Source organism: Episyrphus balteatus, chromosome 4 (assembly GCF_945859705.1).
Source record: "Episyrphus balteatus chromosome 4, idEpiBalt1.1, whole genome shotgun sequence".
NCBI lineage: Eukaryota > Metazoa > Arthropoda > Insecta > Diptera > Syrphidae > Episyrphus > Episyrphus balteatus.
The window spans coordinates 71178600-71196728 of record NC_079137.1 but is presented as its reverse complement, the minus strand read 5'-3'; the positions used below and the strand labels follow the sequence as shown (position 1 = coordinate 71196728).

At 28.8% G+C, this 18129-nt stretch overlaps 1 protein-coding gene across 2 annotated transcripts; it reads left to right on the top strand.

Annotated features, from left to right (window-relative positions):
* Positions 1-4896: 4896 nt before the first annotated feature.
* LOC129919065 (uncharacterized) lies at positions 4897-17833 on the top strand. Of its 2 annotated transcripts, none has more exons than XM_055999888.1 (8): positions 4897-5243; positions 5827-6166; positions 8359-8572; positions 8712-8833; positions 8889-9011; positions 10494-10862; positions 16374-16533; positions 16752-17833. In XM_055999888.1, the coding sequence occupies exons 3-8, from the start codon at positions 8377-8379 to the stop codon at positions 17225-17227; spliced, it is 1446 nt and encodes a 481-aa protein (XP_055855863.1). In that variant the 5' UTR covers positions 4897-5243; positions 5827-6166; positions 8359-8376; the 3' UTR covers positions 17228-17833. The 2 variants fall into 2 exon arrangements, with proteins under 2 accessions (XP_055855863.1, XP_055855860.1); XM_055999885.1 differs by having other exon boundaries at positions 5821-6166.
* Positions 17834-18129: the final 296 nt, after the last annotated feature.

Below are 18129 nucleotides of genomic sequence, written 5' to 3'. Positions count from 1 at the left end.
CATTTTATATTTTTAAAAAATTTCCAGTTCACTGAAACTTCATTATTTTCAAATTAGCAAGATATATTCTTGTAGGGGCTTAAACGTTCTACAAGAAATTCCTTGGAATCAAATTGATTGCTTTAACGGTTTAGAAGATATTCGTATCCAAACCAATGCCCACTGATTTCAATAATTTTCTTATGACCCGTATGGATTGCGATTTGGATACGAATATCTTCTAAACGGTTAAAGCAATCAATTTGATGCCAAGGAATTGTTTGTAGAACGTTTAAACCCCTACAAGAATCCGTGTTGCTAAATTGAAAATAATGAATTTTCAGTGAACTGGAAAATTTTTAAAAATATAAAATGTTTTCATAATTTTTTTTAACTTTGACCTCGAATATCTTTAGAATGGTTAGATTAATGAAAAAAGTTAACAAGACCTTTTTTGTGGAGCAATCAATTTCCAACAAGAATATGTCTTGCGCGTTTGATTTTTATAATTTTTCAATTTGTTACAAAATTAAGAACAAAAAACGAATTTTTACAGATTTTTTTGATTTTTGGACCTCAAATATCTATTCAACTGTTAGATAAACGAAAAAAGTGTATAAGGCCTTTTTTGTAGAGCGTTCAATTTCCTACAAGAATCTGAAAAGAAATTTGCTAAAAAGTCAATTAATAAAAAAATTATTTTTTTTTAGTAGAAGCTTGATGTAAAAATGGAAAATTGCAAAGCGGAGGACTTTCCCATTAATATAAAGAGCTCATATTTGGTGTGTATATTCTAGAGGGGTCTAGCAATCGATTTTTCGGAGTACCAAATCAAAAAAAAAATTTTCGATTTTTTTGACCCACCCTAATGAACATACTGAATTGTAAAACGTTCATATTAAAATTTAAAAAAAAATCATTTTAATAAAACTTTTAATTTAAAAATGTTTATTCACAATTATGAATTAAACATAAACATTTTAAATTGAAAATTGTCAACTTTTAAATTCGAAGTGTTTGCACATATTTTAAATTGTCAAATTGAAAATAATAAATTTTAAAGTGTTTCCTTTAAATTTGTAAGTTCTTACTTTTATGAATGAATTAGAAAATATTTCGAATTTAAAAATTTTTTCGTCTATAATTCTTAAACAATGGGAGTCATCAAAAAGTAGTTTTAAAGGAAATTCTAGATTTTAGGCCCGTCTCCAAGAACACATTTACATTTTTTTATTTTAGCTCTTACTTCAGTAAAAATAATGTTTTTACTTTTATTCAAAAATAAAAGAATGAAATTTTTAGCATTTAACTTTCAAAAAGTATGTTTTTTAATACTTTCACACTATCCTGAAAATTTGTATATGGTTTCTATAAAATATCGTCGGCACAAAGCCAAAACCGCGAATCTGCATTTTTGGACATTTTCACTTTAATGCATCATTTAACTTGTTATCGGTCCCTCTATCGACTGCTTCGAACCCAATCCTCAATCTGTTGCCTAAAAGCCTAAAATATCAATTTCCGTAGCACGAGTTCCCATAAGATTGCATGAAGCATGAGTTTTCAAAACTTTGAAGCCGTTTTTCTCAAAATTACAATTTTGCAGATTCGCGGTTTTGGCGTTGTGCCCACGATATCTTAAGAAACATTTCTTCGTATCGTATCGTATGTATTTAATGGGCTTTTTTTAAGCTAGCTTTGGACTTTTGAACATTCATTTTTAAGTATACCACAAACAAATCGAGTCATCGTTTTCATATCGGTGGATAACTTCCACATTTCTAAATATATACATATAATTAAATGAAATAAATTGTATTGTTTTGTTAACAAACAAGGTTAAAAATTTTCATAATCATAATTTATTTGGATGTAACGAGATAGGACTTAATAAATTAGATTTAAGATTGGATTTAAATAGTGAATATAATGGATTCGGTTTTAATTGTGACATTTTACATTTCTTTACCAGATGCAGATGTATTTTTAAACTATAGTGAATAATATGGCCGTTAGTATAAGAATTTCTTGAACCGACGATATTATCTTAGCGTTGGTCCAAAGGAAAAACTCACTAAGTACGATTTCGATAACATTGTTTATTGAGTTTTTCAAATGAATCGACGATATGGTCTGCAAATTTTGCCTGTAGCTTCCATCCGTAAAGTCTAGTACGCAGCTGAAGTGAAACAAACATTTTTCCAGTCTCCAAAGTCAAGAGCAAACATGTTAACGAAAAAACACTATCGAGTATTATGTCAAAGTGAAATTTATAAAACTATTTATTAAAAATATGAAGAGAAAACATAAGAAAATAAGTTTTAAAACAAAAAGAAAAAAAAAAAAAAAAGGGCTAAAGATTTCGCTGTGCTTTTTTTTAATGGAAAGTTTCCTTTCGCTTCTGCGACAGACATTATAAAACATGAGCAAAACCTATGTTTTCTCTCCGGATTTGCCTTTAAAATGCAATATTTTCTAAAATATAGCCCGTATGTGTACGGTGACCATATTTCTAGAAGCGAAACCCGGGACAGATACAAAATTCCTTGGATCGTTTTGAAAATATTGATTTAAAAAAATAATAATAAAAATTGAACTTTTTTAAAATGAGTTTTCATTTTTTTTTTCCTTATTTTGATTTTTGATATCATAATTTCTTAAACGATTTGATGAGAGCATTTTCTTTGAAATCATTTTAGCTGTTTTCGAAATCAAGAAAGCGGATTTATAATAGGTACTGTTAATAACTTCGAAAAAAATATTTTTTTAATCAAAATCGGGAGAGCTGTTTTTTGGCATTTTTTTTTAATGATTTTGAAATAGAATCATCTTTATTAAACTTTTAAGAAGTGCGTAAAAGTTTTGAATTTTAGCTAGGTTCTTTACTTGAACATATATGTTGTTCATTATTCGAAAAAAACTTCGCCTGATATAGCTGCTTTTCAACTTTACAAATACAAGCTGGAACTAAACAATTGACACAACATTTTAAAAACTAAAGCCTAGTCTTGAGGGGAAACGAAAATTTTCATATAAAACTAGCACAAGGAAATACGAAAATTTAGCTTGTTTTTGTGCATTTACGCAACTTAACAAACGAAATTCTAAACTGTGTTAGAATATTCGAAATATGTTATTTTTCTTGCCAAAAGAGTTTTTGACTTTGGAGACGTTTTTTTTTTCGTTTTGCTTAAGCAGCGTACTTGGCTTAATGCTTTTATCGGAAAAATTAGAAAAACTTTTAATTTAAACCAACCAACCACTGTTTTTCTTGATTTCCGTTAAAAGTTTTTAAGATTTTGAATACAAAAATCAGAAAATGTGCAAATACGGGACAATCACGGGACAAATTTTAAAAATACGGGACACTTATACGTCCCGGGTTTCTTAAATAAAAACCCGGGACAAGCTGTTGAAATACGGAACAGTCCCGGGTAAACCGGGACGGATGGTCACCGTACGTATGTGAGAAGAATATGTCTAAAAATTTGTTTTTTTAAAGCAAATGAGGGATCCATAAATCTTGAATTTGCTGTCGCAATACTTGTCGATAGCTCTAATCGTTTAAGAATTTAAGGCAAAAAATAGTCATTTTCGATATTAATATGTTAAAAACTCAAATATTTTCTAAAATTTTATCTAAAGTGCTAACTTTAAAATTTTAAGTGTTTGTGCTAAATTTTAAAATGTTTATTACAAAATTATCAATTTCATAGAAGGTCTTAATACAAACACTTTGAAAAGGAAAATGTTCATTTTAATTTTAAAGTGAACGCTTTAAATTCTCAGAGAATATCTTAACTGCTTACAGAAATGCAGAAATGCACACAAAAAAAGTCAAGAAAAATACCCCGTTATGAAAAACACCAACCCGTTATGGTCAACTCAAAACTTCATTCATTTTAAAGTGTACACTTTTAAAATCAAAGTGTCTGTCTTTTTTTTAATACAAACGCTTTAAAAAGTAAAATGTGCATTTCGATTTGAGAGTGAACGTTTTGATTTCAAAGAGAAACACTTTGAATCTCTTAACGACTTACAAATACATACCTAAATTCTTACATACTCAAATAAAATGAAAAAAAAAAACAAAGAAAAATATCCCGCTATGCTCAATTCAAAATTTGATTCATTTAAAAGTGTACACTTTTAAAATCAAAGTCTTTGTCTTCAATTATAAAATGTTTAACTGAAAATAATCAGTTTAAAAGTGTTCACTTTTGATTTTTAAAGCGTTCAACATTATTAAAAAAGTATTTTAATACAAACGCTTTGAAAAGTAAAATGTGCATTTCGATTTGAGAGTGAACGCTTTAATTTCAAAGAGATACACTTTGAATCTCTTAACGACTTACAAATACATACCTAAATTCTTACATACTCAAATAAAATGAAAAAAAAAAAAAACAAAGAAAAATATCCCGCTATGCTCAATTCAAAATTTGATTCATTTAAAAGTGTACACTTCTAAAATCAAAGTCTTTGTCTTCAATTATAAAATGTTTAACTGAAAATAATCAGTTTAAAAGTGTTCACTTTTGATTTTTAAAGCGTTCAACATTATTAAAAAAGTATTTTAATACAAACGCTTTGAAAAGTAAAATGTGCATTTCGATTTGAGAGTGAACGCTTTAATTTCAAAGAGATACACTTTGAATCTCTTAACGACTTACAAATACATACCTAAATTCTTACATACTCAAATAAAATGAAAAAAAAAAAACAAAGAAAAATATCCCGCTATGCTCAATTCAAAATTTGATTCATTTAAAAGTGTACACTTTTAAAATCAAAGTCTTTGTCTTCAATTATAAAATGTTTAACTGAAAATAATCAGTTTAAAAGTGTTCACTTTTGATTTTTAAAGCGTTCAACATTAATAAAAAAGTATTTTAGTACAAACGCTTTAAAAAGTAAAGTGTGCATTTCGATTTGAGAGTGAACGTTTTGATTTCAAAGAGAAACACTTTACATTTCTTCATTTCAACAAGAGAACAAATTCCTCGATCCTCGCTTTCATTTCAGTTCAGTATTCAATTCAGTTTCAAAGCGTGCAGTCGGTGGTCCCGTCCCCAGTGCGATTGTAAAAAAGAAATATATTCTGGTGCGGTGTGAAAAAAAAAACAGTATTGTTTGTTCGCGAGGTAAAAAAAAAAACACTTTGTGCGTTGTAGAAAAAAAAAACATTGTTCGTTAGTTAAAAAAAACACTGTGCGTTGTTACCTACCATTAATTGGAGTCTCGTTTCCGGTTTCTCGTGATAGGTATTATAAAAAACAAAAAAAAAAAACATTTTTGTGCGCTGTGGAAAAAAAAACAATTTGCGCATTCATTTTAAAGTGTACATTCATTTTAAAGTGTACACTTTTAAAATCAAAGTGTCTGTCTTTTTTTTAATACAAACGCTTTAAAAAGTAAAATGTGCATTTCGATTTGAGAGTGAACGTTTTGATTTCAAAGAGAAACACTTTGAATCTCTTAACGACTTACAAATACATACCTAAATTCTTACATACTCAAATAAAATGAAAAAAAAAAACAAAGAAAAATATCCCGCTATGCTCAATTCAAAATTTGATTCATTTAAAAGTGTACACTTTTAAAATCAAAGTCTTTGTCTTCAATTATAAAATGTTTAACTGAAAATAATCAGTTTAAAAGTGTTCACTTTTGATTTTTAAAGCGTTCAACATTAATAAAAAAGTATTTTAATACAAACGCTTTAAAAAGTAAAGTGTGCATTTCGATTTGAGAGTGAACGTTTTGATTTCAAAGAGAAACACTTTACATTTCTTCATTTCAACAAGAGAACAAATTCCTCGATCCTCGCTTTCATTTCAGTTCGAGTTCAGTATTCAATTCAGTTTCAAAGCGTGCAGTCGGTGGTCCCGTCCCCAGTGCGATTCTAAAAAAGAAATATATTCTGGTGCGGTGTGAAAAAAAAAACAGTATTGTTTGTTCGCGAGGTAAAAAAAAAAAACACTTTGTGCGTTGTAGAAAAAAAAACATTGTTCGTTAGTTAAAAAAAACACTGTGCGTTGTTACCTACCATTATTTGGAGTCTCGTCTCCGGTTTCTCGTGATAGGTATTATAAAAAACAAAAAAAAAAAACATTTTTGTGCGCTGTGGAAAAAAAAAACAATTTGCGCATTATTGTGTTGGTCGTTTTACCTACCATTAATTGGGGTGAGTTTTGTAATTTTATTGTTCAATTTTATATATTTTTACTTTTATTACGTTTTTACGTAAATGTACAAAGTGCAGTTAGTTCGATGTACATATCTTGATATACATATGTATATACAAAAAAGTCAAACATTTTGAAAAAAAAAAAAAAAAATAATAATTTTAATAATTTAAGAGTGAACGTGTTGATCTATAAGAGAAACACTTTGAATATCTTACTTGATAGTTAATACATTTTCGTGCATAAAAAAAATGGTTGACTCTTGACTGTTGACTCTGCAATTCAAAATGTTTGTACTTCATTTTGAGAGTGAATTTTTTGTCGTTTTTCTTCGGTGAATTGAGAGCATACTCTAGATTCACCATCACCATATTTACCATTAACGTGAGTGAATTTCTATTTGAAATTTCTGTGCGTAGTAGAAAAAAACCGTGCAAAAGAAATATTGTCTCTTTTATCATGTTTTAACATGAAGCATTAAGTAAAGAAAATCGAAAAATGATGATGTAGCCATTTTTAATTTTTTTTTGGCTCAACTTTCCTTTAGGGTCGCACGAATTTTAATACGCGAATAATTTTATGTGAAAGATTAATGACTAAAAGTAATAAAAATAACAATTGTAAAGTTAGGAAACGTGTATTTATATTTTTAATTAATTTTTTAAAGTTCATTTTTTCATACAAAATGCATGCAAATGACGACTGCAAAGAAAAAAAAATTTTTTTTGAAGTTTTTTTTACATACCCAAACTTATCCCCACCTCAAATCCTATAGTGAGCCCAAGCAGGGGGGTTGCAGGGGGGCAGCATGCCCCCCGATACGCATCTCACATTTATACGCCTCAAACTTCAAATTCTTCGTGGTCGTCATTTGCATGCATTTTGTATGAAAAATTTAAATATTTATTTTTTAATCATACTTGGGGAATGTTTCCTAACTTTAAAATTGTTATTTTTATGAATTTTAGTCATTAATCTTTCACATAAAATTATTCGCGTATTAAAATTCGTGCGACCCTAATGGAAAGTCGCCCCTTTTTTTTTTGTTTTTATGTACCTTCATTAACTAAATTTCTATATAAAAAGTCCTACAAATTGTAGAAATTTGAACCCTAAGAGCAAGATCGTGCGACCAATAAATATTTTTTTTTCAATTTCTAATGCAGTTTTTTCAATTGATATTTTGGGGCGACTTTCCATTAGGGTCGCACGCCTAGAGTTGTGATTTTATTTTTTATAGTGAGCTATTAAAATTTTTCATACAAAATGTACCTATGCAAATGACGACGAAGAATTTGAAGTTTGAGGCGTATAAAAGTGAGATGCGTATGGGGGGGCATGCTGCCCCCCTGCAACCCCCCTGCTTGGGCTAACTATAGGATTTAAGGTGGGGACAAGTTTGGGTATGTAAAAAGAACTTCAAAAAAATTTTTCTTTCTTCGCGGTCGTCATTTGCATGCATTTTGTATGAAAAAATGAACTTTAAAAAATTAATTAAAAATATAAATACAAATTTCCTAACTTTAAAATTGTTATTTTTATTACTTTTAGTCTTTCACATAAAATTATTCGCGTATTAAAATTCGTGCGACCCTAAAGGAAAGTTGAGCCGATATTTTTACAACCCTGCTGAAAAACGTGCAAAATTGTCAAAATTATCGAAAAAACTTCCCAAAAAAATTTAGTTCGAGGTCGTACCGATAAATCGAAGAACTAATGATGCCAATCGATTTCTCAAGTGCGAAATAAAGGGAAACAGTCAATGGCGCAGATGTCTAAAATTGCAACTTGCACAGTATAATTGCACTGTACTTAACTGCATTTCAATTCTTTGTTATTATTATTGCACTATAATTTACTGCATTTTAATTCTTTGATTAAAGCCTAGTACGCAGCTGAAGCGAAACGAAATTTACATACAAAATTTCGTTAACGAAATCTTGAACAAAATTTAATTTGTTTTTTTTTTTTTGCTTTTAAATTTATTGTCTGATATTTTTTCTGGAATTTTTAGATTTATTATTTTTACTTTGCTATAATACCCAATGGTATTTTTCCTTATCATGTTCGCTGTTGACTTTGGAGACTTAAAATTTTTTCGTTTCGCTTCTGCTGCGTAATATACGCTAAACGAACTTACGTTCACATTAATTGTAAAAATTCCTTTATTTTGCCTTTTTTCTTCGATTAGTAACATCTTCTGTAAAAAATGACTCAAAACCAAGAGCTTGACGATATAGATGCCATTTTGTCAAATACCTTTAATCGGGAAAATCAAAACATAAGTATAATTTATACAACAGAAATTGAAAATGACAATCAAGAACTCTTGTCCGAGGATGACATACAATTAAAAACATTGCTAAGGAGTTTTGAGCTAGAAGAGCTCTATACCGATTTAAAAAGTAAGTTTTGTGTTCAAAACAGTTGATTTTTTTCTTCTGATAATTTTTGTAGGGCCCACTATAATCACTTTATTATTGAAGTTTGTCTAACGAGGTTATGTTAGCCAAATATAATTTATTTTTTGGAAATTTTTTGCAGATGCAAGAATCAGCTTCAAAAATTTAAAGTATTTAAAAAGAGATGATATAAAAGAAGTTATTAAACCAGTAGGGTTGCGGGCTGAGTTTCGCCAAAAACTTTTTTTATACTTGAAATCTGAGGTATACCTGATTGTAAAATACTTTCTTCATAAATACAATATTTTTCTTATTTTAGAATGCAATTGATGACGAAAATTTAAGTAATGACTCAAAAGTTATTACATGGCTTAGTAGAGATGAAACCACTGATTCACCTTCATCTTCTAAAGCTCCTTCATTTTTAAGTTCACAAATTCCGGTAAGTGAATTTAATTTTGATTTTAATTTTGTTTTTTTTTTTTTTTTTAATTTTGTAGTGTTTGTTTATTAGACTCTAAGGAACAGAAAAGCATAACTTTTTGCTCAATGAGATATGTTTTTTTACTAACTAAAAAAAAGCTAACAAGAATTAAAAAAAATAGAGGGCTAATTGATTTTTTTTTTGAGAGCAAAGATATGCCATTTTCGGTTCTTATTTGTAGTGATTCTTCTACGAATTTTATATTTTACTCTGGTCTTATTTTTTTCTAAATAAATTAAAATTTATATTACTTTAGTCTTTATCAAGTTTGTTACAATCAAGTGCCAAAGGAAATGGTTTTCTTAAATACTATGAAGAAAACTCCTGCTTGAATAAAAAGCAGCGGGATGAGCTAATACAAATGATTTTGGAGGAAGTAGTAACAACAAAGGGAATAAAATTAAGGCCGGAAAGTTTCATCAAAATTGTTCAAGAAATTATCGATATTTTCCCGAATGAAAAACAAAACCAGGCAAATACATACCTTTTCTATTTTTGAAAATGACCTTTTTCAAAATTGCATATTAACCCTTAACTGATGTGGTGAAATTTACTGACGTATCTAAAGTCGTGGGTCCAGAAAACACCTGGCTTTTTTAAATAATAAAACAAAATACAAAATTAAATTTTTTTTACAAATTTCTTTATAAAACTTTCAAATATAACATTTTCCAAACCAGTTAAAAAAATTTAAAAAAAAAAATGGGAAAACTAGTTTTCAAAATAAAATTTGCACTTTAAAATGCAGTCACAACGGGTATAAATTTTTAAAATAGGCGTGGACCCGCCACATCAGTTAAGGGTTAAATAAAGAAACTATTGAATATTTCAAATGAAGTCCAAAGCCGCTAGGGAATTAAATGAAATTAAATTTGTTAGAAAAAATTATAAGTTAAATTCTCCTTAAAAAATTGTAGAAATATTTTCTTATAAATGTTATTTAAAATAAATTTTGCGGCATATTAGTAGATAGAAAGATAGATAAAAACTTTTTTTTATCAAGGATACAAGGTATTCATGCAACGTGGTAAACTTTATCTCGTAGCAAATCATCTTTTTTAAGCAAAAAAATGCAGTCAAATATCAACCAAACTACTTGTGAAGAGTTTAACTATCTACATGTTATTAAGAACATTTCTGGTAAAGATTTCCCATGTAACTTTTACTTTTTACTTTTTTTACAAATTAAGCAGTTTACTCTTTTATAACTTTTTTTACAGGAGCTATACTCTTACATGAATACCTTTTTTGAATAAATTAATAATTGAAAGTATTACGTTAAGGCATGACTATTTGTACATTTTGTTTCTTAAATGCTCACACTTACTCTTTTTTATTTGACTTTTCTTTATTTCTATTTTACTTTTTCTTCTTTTATGTTATCTTAAATAAGAATATTAATTTTTCGCATATCATTTATGAAATTTTTTTTAATTTTAGGAATATTATTATATTCCTCGCCAGCACAAAAAAAACCCCAGTGGAAAACTTTACACTAAATATTTTAACCTAAAAACCAAGAGAAGGAAGTGGGATATTTCTGTTCAGTCATCCAGCAGTGTTGATGGTCCTGATACAAGGGAGGCTATAGCAGTCCAAGAGCCCGAAAAAAGTGAGGAATCGGAAATAGACGAGTCGATGTCCCTCTCTCTTAAAAACATTCTTAAAAGAGACTGTAATGACTGGAAAGAGACAGTAGATAAATGGGAAAGAACATTTAGTTTACGCCAGACTGATGCCAAAAAATACTCAAAACCGGAATTTTTAATGGAATGGCCATTATATAACGATGCAAGAGCTCCTTCTTTGGTAATTTGTTTACATGTTTACAATTTTATTTTTAAATATACAGAGTAGGGTGGGTCAAAAAATCTAATTAACTTTTTTTTTTTGATTTTGTACTTCGAAAAATCGATTGTTAGACACCTCTAGAATATACACACCAAATATGGTCTCTTTATATTAATAGGAAGGTCCTCCAATTCGTAATTTTCCATTTTACATCAAGCTTCTACTTAAAAAAAAACATTTTTTTATAATTCGACTTTTAAACAAATTTCTTTACATACACTCCTTTTCATCAGAATAGGTACACAACTTTTCAAATGTTCAGTATTCGTTTTTTCCTTACAGTGTTGGAAAAATAATAATTTTTTAATGTCAAGTCATTGTTTAAGATGTTAACAGAATCAGCAAAAAAAAAATAATTCAAAACGTGTGGTTATTTTTCTTGTTTCTCTATGGCAAAGCATTTCGCATCGAAAAACTGAGGTTTTTTTTTGTTTCATCAGAATAGGTACATAGAGAATGATGTCAAAGTGGTCCATGACAAGGAATTTAAACCAAGTTCTTATTAAAATTGTATTTAACTTATTTTATTTTTTTTATAGTGGACTTTTTATTCATGAAAAAAATAATGAAACTGTCCAGGAATTGCATTGTTAAATCTCTCTATGCAATCTATCAGAATCTCTTTCCTAAATTTTTAAATGGCTGGTTAGGAAATATTTTTGTCTCGACTATCGCAAATTTTATCAGTACGGGCTAGTCATTTCCAAACATTTTCAAAAAGGTTCAGGGCTGTTTTCTATTTAAGATAATGAAGCACTTCCTAAATTTGTACTTCCTCCCAATATTTTACAGAGCATTTTTTGTGGTAGGAGGCGCGGGTCTGTTGAAAAATTCAGTATACTGGTTCACAAATATTAGAGAATAAGGGAAAAGTTACTTGAATATTCATTTACAAATAATTGTGACCATTCTTCACGTTTGAAATTCATTATTTGTATTATCGTAGTAGATTACTTTCTTCGATGCCTTAACACCTCTTTTTTAACAATGAAGTTGGTCTCAAAATGGTTTCTTCTTTCGCAAAATGTTAAACTGATATAGGCCAGTCATTATATACTAGAGTGACCGCAAGAAATCGATTTTCGAAATTTTGGTCGGGGAAACCCCATAAAATGTTCCGCCTTTGCAGATTTTTAGATAGCCAAAATTTCAGCTCGATTGGATAACTCTAAATGGTGCCGACACTCGCTCAAAGTATCAAAAATCTCTGTTTTTTCACTGTTTTTCGCAGAAAATTAGCTCTAGCTTCCAAACAGAGTGGGTTATTTTCACTTTTTATATATTAAATTAAAGGTAGTGTTGTTACACATAACTCAGATGCTAGACTTGTTTAGATTTACTAATAAAAAAAATATTGTCATCAATTTAAATTTTCAGTACTCACCTCAAAAAGAGCTGAAGTGCAAACTCGATTTAAAATGAAACTTTTTTTAACTGTTTTAACAAAAAAACGAAACATTTAAAACTTCTTTTAATATTAAAACAAAAACGCAACAGAATTAATACTCACATTTTATTTTAATTTAATTTATTTTACATACCAAGTAAAATTGGCAAAAAGCGCGAGTTTATTTTAATAAAATTATTGAACTACCAACGAAACGACTCGTGAAGCTTAAACTTCATAAAAAAAAACAACAAATATGTATTTTACAACTGTCAATTTTACTCTGTGCCTCTATTGTTGATAAAATTATTATATATTATACGAGAAGCGTTTCGATTAGATACCTTTCTATAACATATAAAGTTTCATTTTAAATCGAGCTTGCACTTCAGCTCTTATTGAGGTGAGTACTGAAAATTTAAATTGATGACAATATTTTTTTTATTAGTAATACTAAACAAGTTTAGCATCTGAGTTATGTGTAACAACACTACCTTTAATTGGACAAAAATTACGACTTCCAGCCGGCCGAACAATCGTTTAGTCCGCGACCACCGCCAAGCAAGCCGCCCGTTCGGTTGTAAAACAATCAATCATTCATGTTTTTGTTTAATGTTTATATTATTATATGAGTAACACATACATACAAATGTATGTATTTATTTAATAAATAATGAGAAGAAGATGGTAATGGTTTTTTGTAACCCCAATTTTATTAACCCAAATTTTGTAAATACAGTATACCGGCTTTTTGTTTTGATTGTGCATTTTGTAATTTGCTTCAATCTCTATATTATTTAGTTCATCAAAATTGCAATTAGATCAGTGCCAATAATTTTTGAAAATAAAAAAATTATAAGCAGCATTTGGGTGGTTGGAAAATTTAGGATAAATGGTATATGAAAGGGGAAAAATAAATTGCCCACAAACTAATTGTAGGAAAAGGGTGGGTGGGCGAAAAAGTGGGGTTGGTGTCAAAAGTCGTGGTTTTTTACGATTTGTGTCAAAAGTAGACCTCCTATCGAAAAAAGTTAAATGCAAAAGTCATAACTTTTACTCAAAACATTTTTTTTATACATTAATCTCAAAAATATTGAAAAAATGCAAAAAATACGATTTTCTTATTTTTTATTTTTATCTTTTACCAAAATGGTTTGATTTTAACAAATCTTGGTTAAAAATTACTTTGTTATGTTTTCTATCTATTTTAAATGTTTTTTGAGCAAAAAGTTAATGTTTGGATTTTTGACGAATTTAATTTGAAAAAATAGCCTATTTTTCAATCCAAAAAGTTTTTTATTTTTGAAAAGCTTGGAATGCAGTTACTTTTAGATTAAAACCTTTTATTTGAGATTGTATGGAAAAACTATACTTTTGATTTAGAAAATATTGAGAAAAATTGAAAAAAAAACAAAAAAACGATTTTTAAGATCGATTTTTCCGTAAATGACAGTAATGTTGGCGAGAAATAATTTTCCATAGAAACCAAATTATACTTTTCTAATGGCCTGTGAAGGTGTCTGCGGCAACAACGTCAAAAGGTGCAACAGCTGCAAAAACGAAATTTTTTTTAAACTTTGGTAATTTTATGTTTTTATTTGTTCAACAATCCAAGATGCCAATGAGAGCTTTGTGCTCATAATACCAACCATCAGCAACTACAAAATCAAAGTAGACGAGCTTACAACAAAATACTACCAAAGTAAGTTAACAATCCAGCCATTCATTGTAGCTGAAGGGACCGATGGGGAAAACCTAAAAGCATTTTATGTTTTTTTTTGACAAAACGCTTTACAAACTTGATAACTTTATAGAGGGCCTCGATTTATGCTTTAAGATCTTTCAAGTTTTTAACTCAGAATACCCTAAGAACTGTGAACTGCCTTGGAATTTTATTCAACAGTTTTTCTACGAAATAAATACACCATATGATTTAAAAACTCCAAGTCTAACTTTACTTTTAAACTACATGAAACAGTCAAATTAAATATAAAATTTTCACTTATTTAATTCTTTATTTGAACGTATATTTTACTCTCGTGAACTTTAGAATTAAAAAAAAAAAATACATTGACAAAACTAATTAATATACGGCTTGCGATCTAAGAAGTCCAAACCTAGACTTTACTTTATCCTTCAACAATCTTATCAGAAATCATTTAAATTTTTTATCTGAAAAGTGCATTGTGTATATCTCGAAATATTAACACTTTAATGCAACCATGCTCAACAAAGTTTTGCTTTTTGGGAGCTTTTTTCAAAACTCTCCGCTTTTTTTTTGTTAATTTTTTTATTTATTTCTGTATAAATTACCTATAACACAACAAATAAAGTACGTTGGGCACTACTGTTTTTATCGAGATAACAATAAAATCTGGATATTTATCTGGATTTTTCAAATATCTATACAATTAAATTTGTTGTTTTTAATGCGTAAATTATTTTGATTTCAAATGCCTCGATGTCGTTTTTTGTGCAAAATTCTACATAGAAAAACAAAAAAAAAACACACCTAATAACACAAACTTAAACAAATTTCGAATCCAAAAAGAATACCTACTTGTTAAATATAATAGAGAAAATTGAACGAAATTATCATCTTTAAATTGTTTGCATTTCACATTTACAATTGTAGAGGTAAAATTTAGTCAAGCGCGATTTGTATACTGGGCTTTTGGGCAAAAATTCACTTTCTACCGTGTGAACATGAATTTTTATAATGTGCGCAGTAATTATGCACATGTAGCTGCTGTTATTTAAGATGTACATGGTTCATGTATAAGAGCTATATATGGCGCTACTTGCTAATCCCTTTGACAGTCCTTGTCAAAAAGTAAATTTTCGCAGTCAACCGCCGGAAAAGAAGTATAACTTTAAAAAAAAACTTTTTGACAAGTGAAATCGAACAAGGCATTCACCCACCCCCTTTCCCCCAATTAGTTTATGGGCAATTTATTTTTCCGCTTTCATATACCATTTATCCTAAATTTTTCAACCACCCATATGCTGCTTATAATTTTTTTTATTTTTAAAAGTTATTGGCACTGATCTAATTGCAATTTTGATGAACTAAATAATATTACTACAGGCATTAGGAAATCATCTAAGAAGATTTTTTTGCAAGTAAATTCAACTATAAGTATTTGAAAAGCCAGGCAATTAAGCGGGGAAGGCAGTTAAGCGAAAGGTACTTAAAAGATGAATTTTATATGAAAAAATCCTTAAAATTTTGGTTCTAAAAAAACAAAGGTATTTATGCGGGTTAGGCACTTAAGCGAGAGGCACTTATCCGGGTTTTACTGTATATTGAATTATTTTTTTCTCAACACTCTTGACTATTAAAACATTTTTGTTTTAAAATTTTGACACTTTCTGAAAATTAAACATGAAATATTAAATTTATTTTCATTTTCATATCATTTCATTTTCTGATGTTTTTATTTTACATATGTAGATATAATAAATGCTTGTACTAAGCAGTCCCAATCTTTGACCTTCCTTTGATATTCGTATCACCATTCTCTTTACTTATTTAGTTCTTTTTAATTTGTTTTTACCTTCAAAAAACACTAAAAAGTGCCGATACGATAATCATCCGCAAATGGCTTCGTACTCGGTGTAAATGGACCCCAGCGCGTGCGGTATCTGGGGGGGAAAGAGGCGTGGGAATATAAAAAAAAGAGCATATTCACAATTTGTAATTTTGTTTAACCATACCAATACTGGTGGATCCTTCATTGTTTGTTTTATTTCTTAAGGTGTTTTCGCCAAAATTTAGCGATTTTAATCCACCTATGTTTCTCAAAATGGTAGTATGATTATTAAAAAATTACTCTTAAAAAAGTCATAGTTATTAGGAAATGTTCACGCTTCCCAGTTATAATAGTTCTATTATTTTAAAATTGATTTCTTTAATAGCTCACCTAGTTAAATTGAAATAGAAGAAAGGCTAATTTTGAAAACTGTTTTTAGTTTTTTAAATAAGTTACACTCGGTAGTAACTGGGGCACACTATATAGACGATTCATTTATAAAACGTATTATGTTATTTCTTTTAGAAATTTTTTTTACTATAATTTCAGATCGATATTGATTTTAAGCTTATGTATCCAGGCAGAGAACATCTTTTAAAAAGCAAATGGGATGATTTTAAAAAACATATTTTGAAATATTACCAAAATAATATTAAAAATCCAAACTCAAAAAGCTTACTGGTACAGGGAAATGAAACAAACAAAATTGGTAAGTTTTGAGAAGCAAAAAAAATAAAAACAATCTTGTCGTCCAAAATTTTTGAAATTATTATTTTTGAAATTTTTGAGTTTCGTTTGCACTCGTCTACCCACACACCGATCTCTTCGAGGCAAAAAAAGGAAATTCAAGCATTTCAAAAATTAAGTTCACCCTAGTCTGTATACATGTCAAAACCTTTTATTTGTTTTTTTTTTTTCTATTTTTAGATTGCGAAGACTACGTGTTTGCGGTCTTATTAAACTCTATCCTTCTTCCATCTGCCCGCTTCAAGAGTTTGGATGGTAGCAGTAAGCGAAAAGCAACAATCCAAGATGCCAATGAGAGCTTTGTGCTCATAATACCAACCATCAGCAACTACAAAATTAAAATAGACGAGCTTACAACAAAATACTACCAAAGTAAGTTAACAATCCAGCCATTCATTGTAGCTGAAGGGACCGATGGGGAAAACCTAAAAGCATTTTATGTTTTTTTTGACAAAACGCTTTATAAACTTGATAGCTTTATAGAGGGCCTCGATTTATGCTTTAAGATCTTTCAAGTTTTTAACTTAGAATACCCTAAGAACTGTGAACTGCCTTGGAATTTTATTCAACAGTTTTTCTACGAAATAAATACACCATATGATTTAAAAACTCCAAGTCTAACTTTACTTTTAAATTACATGAAACAGTCAAATTAACTATAAAATGTTCACTTATTTAATTCTTTATGAACGCATATTTTACTCTCGTGAACTTTAGAATTGAAAAAAAAAATTACATTGACAAAACTATAGATAAGCTTTATTTCAAAATTTGAATGAAAATTGTCTCGGATGTTATCAAACTGTTCTTAACAAAGTATATGTGAAGGCCTTTTAAATTTATGTCACTTAAATGCAAAATCTTTTTACGAAATTAATAACACTCAAACAAAATAAAACTTGAACACTCCAAATTTCTTAAAAACCTAAATACTCTAAAAACTGTGAACTGCCTTGGAATTGTATTCAACAGTTTTTCTACACAATTAATATACGGCTTGCGATCTAAGAAGTCCAAACCTAGACTTTACTTTATCCTTCACTTATTTCATTCTTTGGAATTTTATCCAACAGTTTTTTTACGAAATAAATACGGCTTACGTTTTAAAAGTCTTATTTCATTGTTTGGGAATTAAAAAGTCCCAGCTTAACTTTACTTTATCCTTCACTTATTTCATTCTTTGGAATTTTATCCAACAGTTTTTTTACGAAATAAATACGGCTTACGTTTTAAAAGTCTTATTTCATTGTTTTGGAATTAAAAAGTCCCAGCTTAACTTTACTTTATCCTTCACTTATTTCATTCTTTGGAATTTTATCCAACAGTTTTTTTTACGAAATAAATACGGCTTACGTTTTAAAAGTCTTATTTCATTGTTTTGGAATTAAAAAGTCCCAGCTTAACTTTACTTTATCCTTCACTTATTTCATTCTTTGGAATTTTATCCAACAGTTTTTTTACGAAATAAATACGGCTTACGTTTTAAAAGTCTTATTTCATTGTTTGGGAATTAAAAAGTCCCAGCTTAACTTTACTTTATCCTTCACTTATTTCATTC

Coding starts and splice junctions, on each gene's coding strand:
- LOC129919065 (XM_055999888.1), top strand. CDS start 8,377: ATGACTCAAAACCAAGAGCTTGACGATATAGATGCCATTTTGTCAAAT. Junction 8,834..8,888: donor TTTTATACTTGAAATCTGAG/GTATACCTGATT, acceptor TTCTTATTTTAG/AATGCAATTGATGACGAAAA. Junction 9,012..10,493: donor TTTTAAGTTCACAAATTCCG/GTAAGTGAATTT, acceptor TTTTAATTTTAG/GAATATTATTATATTCCTCG.